This window comes from Salvia hispanica, chromosome 6, assembly GCF_029641045.1.
Source record: "Salvia hispanica isolate PSC_SH4W2 chromosome 6, Shi_PSC_v1, whole genome shotgun sequence".
Taxonomy (NCBI): Eukaryota; Viridiplantae; Streptophyta; class Magnoliopsida; order Lamiales; family Lamiaceae; genus Salvia; species Salvia hispanica.
The window spans coordinates 5,243,952-5,260,401 of record NC_142697.1 but is presented as its reverse complement, the minus strand read 5'-3'; the positions used below and the strand labels follow the sequence as shown (position 1 = coordinate 5,260,401).

The 16,450-nt window shown below is 34.5% G+C and overlaps 2 protein-coding genes across 6 annotated transcripts; both read left to right on the top strand.

Moving 5' to 3' along the window:
• The first annotated feature begins 4,499 nt into the window (after positions 1-4,499).
• Positions 4,500-5,615, top strand: LOC148923110 (dehydrin ERD14-like). Its single transcript, XM_089061935.1, has 2 exons — positions 4,500-4,862; positions 5,058-5,615. Exons 1-2 carry the CDS (start codon positions 4,587-4,589, stop codon positions 5,448-5,450), a joined length of 669 nt encoding a protein of 222 aa, XP_088918061.1. The 5' UTR covers positions 4,500-4,586; the 3' UTR covers positions 5,451-5,615.
• Positions 5,616-10,569: 4,954 nt separating this feature from the next.
• Positions 10,570-13,478, top strand: REV7 (DNA-binding HORMA family protein). 5 transcript variants are annotated; one of them, XM_089060256.1, is made up of 6 exons: positions 10,570-10,644; positions 10,789-10,847; positions 10,937-11,017; positions 11,090-11,202; positions 11,319-11,508; positions 12,800-13,195. In XM_089060256.1, the coding sequence occupies exons 2-6, from the start codon at positions 10,817-10,819 to the stop codon at positions 12,991-12,993; spliced, it is 609 nt and encodes a 202-aa protein (XP_088916382.1). In that variant the 5' UTR covers positions 10,570-10,644; positions 10,789-10,816; the 3' UTR covers positions 12,994-13,195. The 5 variants fall into 5 exon arrangements, 3 of the variants coding, with proteins under 3 accessions (XP_088916382.1, XP_088916383.1, XP_047953235.1); XM_089060257.1 differs by having other exon boundaries at positions 10,589-10,644; positions 10,786-10,847; XR_016132439.1 differs by adding an exon at positions 13,228-13,478 and having other exon boundaries at positions 10,610-10,847; positions 12,800-13,083.
• The last annotated feature ends 2,972 nt before the right edge of the window (positions 13,479-16,450 follow it).

Here is a 16,450-nt window from a genome sequence, read left to right as displayed (position 1 = left end):
TGAGTTAAGCGTGTAGATAAGAAAGTTAGAGAAAAAAAAGTAAAGATTATGTTGTTTTTGTTTTGGACAACGTTTCATTTTTGTCGGGATAGCCCAAAAAGGATAATGTTTCATTGTTAATAGGACAGGGGAGTATATTAACTGATCATATCATTAATTTATACTCCCTCCGTTTCATGTTTGTTGAGTCATTTTTTTTTATGTTCCATTATAGTACAACTATTTTCCATTTTAGAAAAAAAATACTTCCTTCATCCCAAGGAAGATGACCCCTTCCTTGGGCGGCACGAGATTTTACACAGTTTTATTTTGTGTGTTAGGTGGAGAGAATATAGTACTCTCTCCGTTCTATAGTAGTAGCGTCATTTTGCCATTTTGGTATGTTCCAAAATAGTGGAGTCATTTCCTTTTTTAGTAAAAGTTAACACATTTCTTCTCACTTACTTTAATCTCTCTTACTTTATTTCTTATTCATCTCTCTACCTTTTTCATTTTCAACTTTATTCTTCCTTATTTAACTCACTTAACATAAATTTTCTTAAATCTCTTGCAGAAAAGAAACGTATCCACTACTATGGAAACAGAGGGAGTAAGAGAGAGGGAATAAGTAGATATAAAAGAGTTTCTACTTTTGGTAATGAGTCGTCTTGAATGAGACAAATTAAAAAGGAAAGTGAGTCATCTTCGATAGAATAAAAGGAGTAATACATTTTCCACGTCTCTTATTTTATTCTCTTTATTTTTCTAAATTTCCTACTCATAGCCCTTCACTTAATGCTTTTAATGTTTGATAGTTAATTTCCATGCTAGAAAGAATTAACTTCACTACCGCAAAACAGGGAGAATATTAGTTAAAGAAGAATTACTTTTACCAATTACACAATTGGTAAATATTTTTACCAATTGCACTTTCATGGTTCTCTATGTCAGAAGAGTGTTATGCATAATTCCAGTCTTGTAAAGGATGAATTTTGCACTATTGTGCTAAAATAAGGTATTGTTCATTGAATTATTACATAGAATGAAATATAACTATCCAATCTTCTGAAACTTTATATTAGAACATTAATTTGCAATTTCAAAGTAATATAAATAGATTATGCAACCGCATGACCGAAAGATTATGATAAGCTCAAATTATAATACTTTCTTGGCCCCTACTCAGAACATATCTACAACTATTATTATAACTAATTATTGAGTGTCACAATATAAATAAATACTCCCTCTATTTTTAAAATTTTGTCATATTTTAATTGGGCACGAATTTTAAAAATATAATATAAATTAAATTTAAAAAGTTAATAGATTATTGATCATGCTTTTATATATTAATTTTATAAAAAAAATGTGAGTGATAATGAATTAATAAAATGTGCGATTCCCAACCAAAAATAATTAAAAAATTATACTTTTTGAAAAAAGATTAAAAAAAAATAAGTGATAAATTTTTAGGGGACCGATGAAATAAATAAATAAGAAAAAGATGCCTTATATTAATATCTTTTAGTATTAAGGAGAAAAGAAAGAAAGAAAGAGATTGATGAAAATGGCAGTATGACCACAATATGGGAACTATGGTGGGTTTGGATCCCCTGCTGTGGCTCCAAGCACAGCAGGGACTGCTGTTACATACAACCAATTTTTTAATATTAAAATATAACATTAAAATAATATAATAAAATATTAATTTTTTTATTTTAAAATATTTGTTTAACAGTAGCCGGGGCTGTGCTTGGAGCCACAGCAGGGAATCTAAATCCGAACTATGGTATAGAAGAATGGTCTATGATTCATTTAAAAATGATGAAAACAGAAACTAGAATCATAAATGATAAATTGATAATAGCGAGTGTCCCATTTAACACAGATACGTGAAATGGATCGTTACAAGTCGACATACGAGTTAGGCCAAGCATCATAAATATCCCAAGAAATGATGTCGAATACTTAATAAGTTTCGTTCTATCTATAAATCCCTGGTTTATTAACGATTGATAGTGTTTAACCTTTTAATTTGTTATCACAACTTTCTCTATTCTATATTATCCCTAAACTCCAAATCCAAAACTCTCTCTCTAGCTATTGCCTAATCCTAATTCACATAATTCACATAAGTTAAGTACAGTAGTAATTTGAACTATATAGACGGACTAATCTAGAATTCACTTAGCCCCCTTGATCTTTACACTGGTATTGTTGTTATTTATTAATTAAAATTATTTTGAATTTTATACCTCATCAATTGCTACCAATATCATTAAATGTATAGATTACAAAAAAAATCTACATAAGATTTTTATTGTTTTCTCATTTGGTGTGAAAAATGATGAGTAAAAAAAAAGAAATTAAGCTTTAATTTTCATGTAAGTTATAACTTTATGGTAATTACTATAATTTTAAATCATAAACTATATTAAATGTTTTTATCAAAAAAATAGGAAGTGTAAGAAATATTTATCGACTAACAAAATTGCATAAAAAAATGCTTCCGTCGAGCAAGGAGTATTTCTTTTAGATATTACAATATTTAAGAAAATGATAGAGTAAAATAGAAGAGATGATAAAGTGAAAAATGAACAGAAAATACAGCATACAAGTGATAAGAAAATGGAGAAAATAATAAAATGCAAGAAAGAAAAAATTGCAAGTACTTAATATTTTGCTAAAATGAACATTTTGGTCCTTAACATATTGTGATTTTATGATTTTGGTCCAAAACTTTATCTTTTGAATTATTCGGTCCCTCACAAATTAAAATGGATCACATTTGGTCCGAATTTGACGGAACTGTTAAAATTTAACAGTCAACGTGAATTAAGATCCATTTTGACCGAATTAGCTTAAGAAATTCGTGATTAATTAACAACTTCAAGAATAGTCTTAATCTACGACGGTGAAGGTCACGCTCGCGACGGAATCGCAGAGAAGACGGCGAGCTTCGGCGGAGAAGAAGAAGAAGAAGAAGAAGAAGAAGAAGAAGAAGAAGAAGAAGAAGAAGAAGAAGGCGTCGTTTCCTCGTGCTCGGCGACCGCCCTTTTAATATCGCACAATTCGGCCTGCATGTATTTGATCTTCTCTTCGTATTTCTGATTCTGGTTGGTCAATTCCATGTGCAGAAACTCATTCTCGTTCCTCAGCTGCTCATTCTCCACCTCCAGGCACTCGATCTTCTTCCTACACCGCTCAATTTCACAATTCTCCACCTCCAGCGTTTGCTCCGCGACGACGACAACTGAAGATGATCCGTCGCCATTGTAATTTCCTCCGCGATTGAGTTGCGTGCAAGAATTGTAGAGAATGAAGGTGGCGAAGGTCTGAAATTGCAACGCTGCTCATGGTGAGTGGTCGCCGAGAGCAACGAGAAAATAAAATCAAAGAATTTTGTTTTCTAGAGATAGATCTCCATTGTTAGATGAGTTTCAGACTTATCCAATTTGAAGAAAATGAAACCCAAAACTCAAATGACGAGGAAATATCGAATCTTTATGAGCAAAGAAATTTGAAATTGAGAAGAAGAAGTTGTTCATACCCTAATCAGCAAAAGTTTCATTTTCTTCCACAAATTGGAGCGATGAGGATTATTTCAATGATTTTCATGTCGATTCGAGCCGGAGCTCAGATTTGGTGGAGCTTCACCACCGCCGCCGCCACCGGAGCTTGGAGCAAGTTGAAATTCCGATTTCACCGTCGTAGATTAAGACTATTCTTGAAGTTGTTAATTAATCACGGATTTCTTAAGCTAATTCAGTCAAAATGGATCTTAATTCACGTTGAATGTTAACTTTTAACAGTTCCGTCAAATTCGGACAAAATGTGACCCGTTTTAATTTGTAAGGGATCGAATAATTCAAAAGATAATGTTTTGGACCAAAATCATAAAATCGCAATATGTTAAGGATCAAAATGGGACTTTAGTCTAAAATGAAATGACCCATTTTAGATGGAACATCCAAAAAGAAAATACTTGTTGAGGTACGCTAAGGATATGAATAACTAAAAATGGACACATGATATTATTTTCATACAATGTCGATAGTGTGGAGTTTGACTAATTACTCTAATAATTCGGACTCTTTTCATAAAAAAAATAATAGTTTGGATTAAAAATTGAAACTCCTATTTACCAATGATACGAAGACATAAATTAGTACAGTTGAGACGAATTCTTCATAAGAAAATGAGAGTAAATATTGTTGTGAGCTTGTGAGGGAAAAAAGGACAGCTCCATCAATGAAAATATATACATCAACATATTATAGTAGCGCAAACTTATTGTCGGTGTAACCCAAAAAAAATGCAAAGGGAAAAGAGAATTTACTGAATTCTGCGAAAATAACAGTAATAAGATAATACCACGTCAGCAAATGGAGCAGTTGATTATGCTTTAAATTTTCGAAATATAATTATGATTTAATTAGGCAATTAAACTGTAATTAAATATCAGCGTCCAATCCGCGTCGCAATTTCCTATATAAACCCCCCTCTGCTTTCCACCATCCCCACCATCTCAACTTCCACAAAACCAACAATCTATAATCAGTTTCAGTTTCAATTTCAATTTCAATTTCCAACCATCTCTCAGAATGGCTGATCACGTCAACTACGACAACACCAAGCCCGTTTCCGACGAGCCCTGCGAAGACGCCACCACCGCTGTCGCCGTGGAGAGCACCGATCGCGGCCTCTTTGGCTTCGGCGCCAAGAAGGAGGAGGAGACAAAGTGCGAGGAGACTCCGATCGCCGCCGAATTCGAGGAGAAAGTCAAGGTCTCCGAAGAGCCGGAGAAGGAGAAGGAGGAGGAGAAGAAGCACGAGGGATTGATCGAGAAGCTTCGCCGCTCCGACAGTTCCAGCAGTTCTGTAAGTCTCTGTCCCAATAAATATGAATCATTTAGATTTTTTAAGTTAATTCAATAGAGATGAAAAAGTAAAATATTGTTTTCATTTTAGAAAATATTTTATTTTTAATGCGACAATTCAAAGAGACAGAGTCTGTTACGTTTATGCATCGTTTGATCTGCTATTTAATTGGTGAATTAATTAAAATTACCACAGTCGAGTGACGAAGAAGAGGTCGGGGAAGACGGACTGAAGAAGAAAAAGAAGAAGAAGGGTCTGAAGGAGAAGATTCTAGGAGAGAAGGAAGAGGAGAAGAAGGCGGAGTGCGAAGACACATCGGTTCCGGTGGAGAAGTACGAAGAGCATGGGGAGAAGAAAGGCTTCCTAGACAAGATCAAGGACAAGCTCCCCGGCGGCAAGAAGACAGAGGAGGTTGCTGTGCCTCCGCCACCGGCTCCAGTCGTTGCTGATTATTCGGCCACGACTCCGGAGGCGGAGGGGAAGGAAAAGAAGGGATTCTTGGATAAGATCAAGGAGAAGCTCCCTGGGTACCACCCAAAGAGTGATGAAGAAAAGGAAAAGGAAAAGGAAAAGGAGGGTGCATGCTAAATTTAATCAAGTGTGATTTTCCAACTGTTATTTGTTGATGCTTTTCCAATGCTTTGATTTCACTTATTGTGTTGTATTTGCTTTTCTCAATTATATATGTGTATGTGCAGTATTTTGTGTACATCCATATTAAGTTTGCTTTTATTATAAGTATTATTGTTATTATGATTTGTGGCATTATAAGTTGTGGACTTATATTTTGTTGATATAAGTTCCTAAAATCATATTATCTGATGTTTTATATGCACTTTAGAAATGATTTAAAATATGATATGTCTAGTAGTGGATCAATCTCATATATTTTTAGTGTGCGTGTCCTTTTTTATCCTACTTTGCATAATTAAATCAGCTTAACCAAACTTCAAATTGTCTAAATTGAAATTATCTTTTTTGAATTGGATTGAGAAATAACAATGAAATGTAAAATTTCGAACATTTTAAATCACACTCGTAAAATTCATGAAAAATATGCATTGTTAATAATTTTAGTAACTACTATCCTGATATTCTGCACAGCTGGTTTTATGGAATTCGATTACTTGCTTTGTTTGTAATCAATACCATATTCTTAGCTTATGTATAGGCTCGACAAAAGATGAGTGTCCACATGTGTTGTGATCTGTCTTGGATTTTACTATATCTTATATACTTATATTTATACTAATAGATTGGGTATATAAAGCAACACGTAAGTCGATTAATTAATCTGAATTTTCAAGGGGGTATTCAATGATTGCGACTCAATCAGCCTATATATAGTTAGTGAAATAGTATGAATTATAGAGCTACATTTTGTTATATGATGGATTGGATAGGAATGATCTAGAAATTGTGCTTTATTTTATATTGAAGAAGAGTTGTTGCGGTGTCGACAAGGAAAGCTTTAATAATTAAAGATATGAGATGAGAAGTGGGCAACCACTTCTTTTTCATTTTAATAATATCATAATGGCTGCTTTATCTTTGTTTTGATTGGTGGATATCAGTCTCAAATCTATGCACGTATTGAATTTTGTGATTCATTCATCTTGAAGATTCTAGTGAATAGTAGTATTATTGTTACTCAAGGATCATATGAATAATGTAAATATACAAAGTACTCCCACTGTCCGCTGTTACGTCTCATTTTTCATATGAATAATGTAAATATACAAAGTACTCCCGCTGTCCGCTGTTACGTCTCATTTTTCTTTTTCGTTCGTCCATTAATAAATGTTTTATTTCACATTCCACTATCTCATTTCATTCATATTTTATTATAAAACCAATATATAAAGTAAGTCTTATATTCCATTAACTTTTCTGCTCATTTTACTTCATAAAGTCGAGCAATTTTGTAAAACTCATGCCGGTCAAATATGAGACATTTAATGGCGGAGGGAGTAATAATCGTGTTATCAAAATAAAGAAAAATAGTACTCCTTCTGTCCCACTTAAGATGACACACTTTTCTTTTTAGTTTGTCACAATAAAGATGACACATTTTCTATTTTTGGTAACTTTCTCTCTCCAATTAATACGCCCAACTATTTTTTTTCTCTTTACAATTAATTATTTAACTCTCTTTCTTTCTCCAATTAACCACAATAATCAACAACTCCTAAAATCCCGTGCCGACTAAGAAATGTGTTGTCTTAGCCGGGACGAAGGGAGTAGTAAATTAGGTAATATGATAATGATAAAATGCAAACTCTAAAGCAGCGTCAATACAATGTCTACATATTGTAAAATTTTAAAATTTTATTAATATTTTTTAAAATTGTTATTTATTAACATTTTCTAACAATTCAAATCATAATTTAAAATTTATATAATATTTAGAGTTTGCATTTGATTATAATTTTTAAGTCTTATTAGTCTGCATTCCATATAATATTGACAATCGGGTCATTTTATTTTGTTCCGTTTAGCTTTACCAATTCATCGATTCTATCTAACTCGAACACGTATACTGTAGGGATCAGATCACTTAGGATTCACTAATTACCGGGACCTCTTTTATTGTTTGGTTCTGAGATGACTAATCTCAGAGGTACAAGCCAATACAATAGTGGTATCACAATTACACACTAAGTACAAGAGTTACAATCAGAAACCTAGACTAATCTCAAGCACTCCTCTGGTCTTGAGATTCCATCACTTCTGATAGTACCTACACACTTAGTAAGGAAATTAGTCACACAAGAAATGATCCCGAAGGATCTAAACCACAAGAAAAGACTAAGTCAGAGAATCGGGCCACGAGTGGCTCAGGTCACAACAGTGACTGCACTAGGCCTCAGACCTCCCCAATCCTCACAACAAGTCACAAAGGAGAGCACCGTTGAACGAACTCAAACCAGAGATCAGTGGAACCCTAGATCTCACCGGTCAACGCACACCATGGCCGTCTCACACGCGAACTCACACCCACAGCTTCAAAACACAGCCAAGAACACAAGAACCCTCACCAAACACTCCAAGCGCTTCGGGATTGGTCACAGACAAAAGACCAAACCCTAGATTAGAGAAGGAAACCGAAGAAGTTGCCTAACACTCAATTTACACTGGTAGAACTCTTAGGAACTGAGAACCATCGGTGGAACAGAAAGCTCGAAGGAGAACTCCGGCTGGATTCGCCGGAATCTTAGAGAGAAGGAAGAGCATTGACGGTTTCTGAGAGCAAGAGAGAGAGAGAGATTGAATCGAATGAGAGAAGCCAAAAGGCCTTCTCTCACTTAACAAACACACCTCGCATCCGACGGTTGTGGAGCTTGATCCGCATGGAGTTGCCAGGTGTCGCACATCCAGCAGCCCTCACAAGGAAACGGGCCTAACTTAATTTGAGCCAGTAATTAATCATATGAGCTCAGCACAAGACAATCCAACCAATTAATAAAGGCAGCCCAAAGCAAGGATCGACTCCAATTCTCAACATATGCATCACGAAAGTTTAAACAGGTACTTATAAAATAAATAGGATGATCAATTCACTTTTGAGGGTACGTATATAATATATTTATTATATAACCAACTCGAACAAATTAAATAAAACTATAATTGACATAAAAGTTTATTATTATAACCAACTCGAACAAATTAAATAAAACTATAATTGACATAAAAGTTATACTTGTGCAGTTGAGCTTACGTGTGTGGATGTACTTAGTCGAGTTGAGGATTAAATATAGAAATAGATGCATCTGAAGACTCTCATTTGTTATATAGTGTTGGAAGAGTATATAGATCATAGAATAGGTCATAAACTTCTCAAGTTTTTCCTTGGCTAGGAGTGAATGAATTATGAATGTATGAAATGGATAAGTTCTTATTTAGTATTATTATTATAGTGAATTGTGTCATTAGTTCCTAAAGTTTTGAGTTAGTGACATCACATATCTCTAATAAAAAATAGTGTGTTAGAGGATGATAGCAAAAGCCTATCAAAAGAGGCGTGAATTGAGAGAGATTGGAGAGAAATTGGTTTCTCCAAGAGAGGGAGTATCGTGTAGTAGAGAATGATAAATATTAATTTAATTCATTCTACTTGATAATAGTAAAAGACTCCATACATTTATAATATGTGTGGTACAAAAAGATCTCCTACAAACTAGGAAATCAAATCAAATCAAATCCTAACCCCTATTGAAAATAAATAAAATCATACCAACTAAATAATACTAAAGCATAAATAAACTAAATAAATATACGGAGAGAATATCAGCTCCTTTCCGGAATAAAATAGAATATCGTGTCCCTATCAACTCTCCCACCGTTGAAAACCACCTTCGCAACTTCATTTTCTCATACAACATTCTTGAAATATAACTCGTATTTATCGACTAAGCCGAGCATTGTATAACATCATATCGGCAAAGCCAGGCGATTCACAATTCACTCAATAAAGCAACACATAGTAACGCCACTTTCACTTTAATACATACTTGAAACATAAATCACCACTGAATAATACACAAGATAGAAAAGAGGTAACATTATCTTCAGTAGAAACACACTTGAAATAATATTTCATGCTTAAACCAAAAGCCCACGATCATATCTTAAATAGAAAGCCACACAATAATGTATAGGATGGAAAAGAGAATATATAACATCATCTTCGATATAAACACACACATGAAAGAAAATTTGGTGTTTAAACTGAAAGGCCATGTAAAAATATTAGTTAGAAAAGCCCACCATAATAATTTTCATGGCGTCCCCCAATATATAAAGAGTGAATTGCATATTTAGGACCTATACTTATCACGACACACGTTTGTGGTCCCTATATTTGGAAAATATCATTTGCGGTCCCTATACTTGTACTTATGCACGTTTTAAGGTTCTTTTCACTTTTTAATTTTTTTTTTGGACAAAAATACCCCACAGAGTAAAGAGCAAATTTCTTCACTATTTTCTCTCTTTACATCTTCTTCCTTTTTCGTTTGACTATAACAAAATTAGAACTGAAATTATGGATTTGTTTATCTTAATTCCTTGTATTTTTTAAAACTTTTTGAATAATTTAATCATATGATTATTAAATTTTACATTTCCATGTCGTTTTCCTTCGTCACGCTAGAGTATTTGTGATTATGCTTCAAATGCGGAGTATTTTAATTAAAGATCCCATAAGTAAAAGCTTAACAATTTGAATGACAAATTTTGGTTGTGTGTATTTAGCAAGTGGGCGGCGCTCGGCGACGTGGGTTCTCATATCAGAAACTTCTCTTCACAATTCTAACAAAATAATATAAAATAAACTTCTTAGCTGAATATTTGATTTGTCTTTTTTTCTTGTTCAAATATATCTCATCTCAAATTTTCCTATAATTATACAAGTCATTTACAGAAAAAGGAAAGAGGAAAAAGGAAGAAGAAAGAAAAGGGAGAGAAAATAGTGTATAAATTTGCCCTTCATTCATTTAGGGGTATTTTCATCTTAAAAAATGTCAAAAAATAAAAAGAACCTTAAAACGTGCATAAGTACAAGTATAGAGACCGCAAATGATATTTACAAGTATAGAGACCGCAAGCGACATTGTAATAAATATAAGTCCTAAATATGTAATTCACTCGTATATAAATAAAGAAATCCATATTAGTCCATCCTCCTATTTGTCTCTATTTAATCCAGCCCAATATATAAATAAAGATTTTGTAGCCCAAATGCAAGAGAGAAGTTGTCACATTCTTCAATCACAGCGATCCGGTACCGTCGTCATCTCTGCCCGCGGTGTTCCGTCTTGATTCTTTTAGAATTAACTTAGCCCCCTTCATCTTTGCTAATTTCTTAAAAATAATGGTATTTTTGTGAATCCTAGAAACAAAACTCTCATTTTCCAATTTTCAGCAGCAAAGGGGAAAGGGGATGAGCATTCCAAATGGAGGCCAGAGATAACCAAACCCCACAAGGTCTGCTTTAAATGATTTCTTCTTTCTATTTTAAGCAACCCACTATTTCTTCGAGGATGTATATGTATAAAAAAATCGACAAATTGCAGGCGAAATAGCTCGAATTCTAGTTGAATTCCTCGAGGTTGCCATTACTTCAATCGTTTTCCTCAAAGGAGTCTATCCAACTGGTAAAAAATAATAAATCTGGAGCAAAGACCCAATTTTGTTTAATGTGATCTCAAAAAATAAAACAAATTTAGGGGCTTTTGAGCGGCGGCGGTACATGAATTTAGTAGTCCACAAAGCCAAGCATCCTCAGCTATATGATTATATTCACGTCGCTGTTAATGGCCTCCTTCCTTTCCTCACGAAGGTGTGTGGTTGTTTTTCAGTTTCAATTATCAATTTGCATCTTAAGTTGCTACGTTTAATCGATTTTCTTTTGATTTGAGAACATGTATAAATAATTTATTCCTGCGTATGAACTAGGATATAATTGATCGAGTAGCTGTGGTTTTCCTGGATGATGATGCTTTGCCGATTGAGAGATTTGTATTCAAGCTTAATGTTAATCAGTCATATAGTTCAAAGGTGCAGCAAGCTGATCTGGAGTTCTCTCTTAGGTCATTCTTGATTAAACTACCTCTTTCGGAACCTCTAACCAAGGTTCTGCCACCGAGTAAGTATGACTCTTTGTGTAGCTTTTTCTTAATTCTGTTACCGAGTGCATTAGATATTCTGGAATTGTAAGTAGCATGCTGATGTTGCCTCATTAGTAGTTGTTTGATGCTGCCTTAGGTTAGAAACTTATTCTGATATAATCTTATTAGTATATTTTGATGATGCCTTGAGGTTACAAACTTGATCTAGTGTGGCTGGAATTAAGCAGCATGCTGATATTGCCTCATTACTAATTCTTTGATGCTGCCTTAAGGTTAAAAACTTATTCTGATATCGTCTCATTTTTTATCATGCCTGACGTTACAAACTTGAGGGTGAGGCATTGTGCGGTCTTTTATCCCTGCTTTTATGGCTATGTCTCGAGAAGACAACTATTCTGGTCACAAGAAGAGTGTGCTTCTCAAACTTTAACTTAGGTGTTTTTGTTAAAATTTAAGGTGAAGAATTTCAAATAGGATACTACCTCCGTCCACATAAAATAGTCAAAGTTGTAAATGGCACGGGTTTTAATGCTCAATTGGTAAAGTGAGAGAGAGGGAGGTAAAATGTGGTGGAAGTAATATTAGTGGATTGTGGGGTCCACATTTAGAATGATGTGTAAGGTTAGTTTTGATTTAAAACTTTCTATTTTTAGAATTAATCTAAATTTGGTGGACGGCCCAAAATGATAAACTGGTCTATTGGTATATTGTTTGTGGGCAGAGGTAGTATTTTAAAAGGTTTAAAGATCAATGACTGATCCAATTCTTTTACTTGAATAGAGGGCAATGGGTAACAACATCATCATGTATCTTGAAATATATATATATATATATATATATATAGGTTTGTGTTAAAATGACAACCACCCTTAAAATGACAACGTGACAACGCTTATACAGCAATATTATAAACGCTACACAGCAATATCCAACACGTTAGACAGCAATCTATAGATTGCTGTCTAATGTGTTGGATATTGCTGTTCAAGAAAAATTGCTGTTTAAAGACCACAAAATTGCTGCCCGTCTTTTTTGGTTTTTTTTTTTTTTTTTTGGCCACGTGGCAGCTTATTATTCGTCCACGTGTACAAATGATTGGCTAGAAATGGTGGTATGGTGTTATTTTAAGGGGTGGTGGCACCCTAACATGCCCCTATATATATATATATATATATATATATATGCTCATGAGGATTTAGCATTCTGTTTCATTTGGGAAGTTGGTGATGCAAATTTCTAGATTGATCTAATATGATAAATGATCTTTGTGGAATGGGAGTGAGTTGTTTAGTTTGTTTGGTTTATCAGATTGCAGGTGGGAAATCACTGCTTACTTCCGCGGTCTGCCTCAATCTAGCACCAGCAAAGATGTAGAGACGTGGATCCCATCAGATGCGAAACAGTGGCAGCAACCACCAGTGATCACCCCAATTAAGTCCATGAGCAGTGAACCTCTTGGTGTGCAAGTTTACGCAGAAGACCCTAATCCGTCTGTGTCATAGGCTTGGTAGGTCAGAGTGGATGTGGCTGTGGCTGGAGCTTGACCATGACTCCACATGGAGTGGTTCAGCGAATTATGGTCTCGTGTAAATGTGCGTAACGCGATAGTTTGATATCACTCTATTGTGTGTATATTGACTTGGTATGCCTCAAGGTTTCTAGCATCTAAATTAATAGTGATCGAAGTGAGCTTTTTGTGGATAACATTAACACTTCGTTTCGTGGAAAATTTGCAGAATTTTAACACGCATCAAGAGTTTGGAAGCTAGAAGGCTATGAGTTTGTCTTTAATTATTAGAAGACTTATCTTGAAATAGTACTAAGTTGAGTCAAAACATACCGGTGAACCACTGGGCGATCGTAGAGATGAACTTAGTGGACTAATGGACCGGTGAGTGTCGAGTGTCTCCAATCTTGCACCTCACCATTTTTATAAATTTTTTCAAGTCTTTTAGCTATCAAAACAACAAAATAAACATTTTAAATCTTTTGGTGTCCTGCTGCTAAGTTCACCGTGCTGACTCCTGGTTTGATTCCGATCTTTGTATTTTCACTATCAAAACTTCATAAACACTTTATGATACCAAAGTATCGAAATGAAGATTAAAGCACTTGTAATTCATGCAAAGTACACTCAAAATGACTTAATTCTACCTGTTAAAATTATACAGATTCTGTATTTTTATCAACTGGTGAATCTATATGAATAAATAGGTACATTTGTACCCCATATTTTTATTTTTCTATTACTAATATAAGAAAGGAGTGATAGTGTTGTGCTGCGTTACAAATGCAGATATAGAATAACTAATATTTATTAGATAAAGAGAAAAGGAGAGAAAAAGGAATCGGGAATGCAGATATAGAATAACTAATATTTATTAGAAAAAGAGAAAAGGAGAGAACAAGGAATCGGGACATAGAATTGTGAAGAAGATGAATTGCCAATAATTAATAATATGATTGATATTTATTAGAATAATTAATAAAGCAATAATTTGTTAATAGGGTGTCACACCCAACCCGATCTGACATAACTACTTATAGTAAATAAATTTAAGATTTAAACAAATAATGCACATGTCAAGTAAATAAAACACGCATACAGTATTATGTAATTTCAAAAACCAACATTTAACAAGTATATATTTCAAAGTATTATTTCAAAACATTCTAAATCGTAGTGAGATCCTCTCACCACTCTACAGTACTATACATTTATCTATATGCAAAAATGATGAGGAGGAGAAGGTTGCCAAAAATGCGTTAGCCGCCGAACCCGATATCATGTGCAGTTCTTACGACCCATGTCAATCAAAAACTTCACTGATATGTTATTCCTGAAAAATATTAGTGGTTTATATGAGCCACAACTCAGTGTATATAAACCTTATCTTTAATTCCACATACAAATGTCAAACACATTCATTCACCAACATATATCACCGGAAGTAATAAATATCATAAACAATTTAATATTCATATGCATATGTCTCTCCGTTCTTTTCATTATTTTGTGACAGATCAAGCCTTGTATCTGCCCGGGATTTCATTGCATACGACCTGCAGGTCCCTTTTTATTATCTGACCTTTCCACGAAGGCCCCTCTTTGATTTGACCTTTTCACGAAGGCCCCTCTTTGCATATTGACCTTTCCACGAAGGCCCCTCTTTGCATATTGACCTTTCCATGAAGGCCCCTCTTTGCATATTGACCTTTCTATGAAGGCCCCTCTTTGATTTGACCTTTCCACGAAGGTCCCTCTTTGCATATTTTCTTTGACCCGTAGGTCCATTATCATTGTATATGCCTGAAGTGCACTGTTTTGGTGTGTCTTGTAAGGAATATCAAGCTTCCTAGGCCCAACGAATCCACTAGATCACAGGGTCTAGGAACTCACGGAATGTTGGAAGATCTCGGTCGTCGGACACACAGAATACCTCTTCAAAACCCTCAACCACATATACTAAAATTAGCACAGGGAAGTAGGGATCGATCCCACAGAGATGAATGCGCAAGTAAACATGTTCAAAGACTCGGGACTAATTTTGGGTTGGCTGCTGCCACGCAATTTGGGTTGAGGAAATTAACTAGACTTGGTAATTGAAATATGTTATTCTAACAACTGGATCTAAGAACTACTTCCTGAATTAACCTAGACCTGGGAAAACAACTGACGGTGGGGACCATTTACTGAAAGGTAAAATACGGATGAAGAGCTGGAAAACAACTAACTAAAGTACTAACTAACAACGACATCATCTTCTCCAACAAATGGCGTGAAACTTCCAGTAAAACAGAGCGAGAACGTAATTGAAACGAAACAACAGAATTTAAAGCGACAAAATCGAAGAACAATTAAAACTAAAGCAGATCTACGGCTACTAGACGAAGTAAAGTAAAAAGAAAGCAGAAAGTTCAAAATTCATGCAAACTCGGTTTTCCCTGTTCAGATCCACACTTCGGATGCTAAATCCACTCCGGATCCAAGCATCTGAAACAAACTCCGTCCAAAATTATACCCATAACTACAGATCCACCGATCAACCACAGATCAACAGCAACAGCACAGATTCACAACCTATTTCCCAGATCAAGCACAGAAACATCCAAACAGAGAATAACATTCAACTTTTGAAATAAACCTCAAAAACATAGAATCAACGTAAATCAAATCAAAAGAAACACCATCATGACGTAAACTAAATGCATAGATATGAAGGTGCTGGCAGCGGAAGCGCATGCAAAATATAAATCACATAATTTTCAGATCTATTTAGCAGATTATTTAGACAAAACCTATTCGCGTAATTATCACATGTATCATGCTCATAACTTGAATTAATCATGCTTTAAGAATATTGAAACCTAAAACATGCTTTTCTACGGAGCAGAAAAATACCTAATTAATTCTCCAAAGAATTGAAGATGGCTAGCTTCTTCTCCACGTGATGCTTTGAGTACTAAACCACAAATCTTCTCTCTGGTTCCCGAACTGTATCCCAATATCAGTGTGGGCTGATCTTACTAGAATACTAGGACTTAAATAAAGAAGACAGAAGAAATCCTTTTTGGAATAGGAGAAGATTTCGAAAATCTCCTCAGCTTAGGAGAGGAATTTCGAAAATTACACTAATCTGAATTGTGTTATTTCTGTCTCCTTTGTTCTCCTATTTATATTAAGTTCCTTTTGGGCCCAGACAGGGATCTATGGAAGGCTTTGGATATGGGCTCATCCAATTTACTTTTCACTAATTAAATTGAACCCACAATTTAATATAAGTTATAATTGGAATATTACGAGCAGCCACTACAGAAGTAATATTGAACCCTCCCCATCCAAATCCGAAATTATAAGTAATCCGGGTTTCCGTTTAACTTTCATTTCCCGTGCTTAAGATTAAAATGTCCATTAATTAATTAATGTCTGCTATTGACTTAATTAATTAACTTCTTATT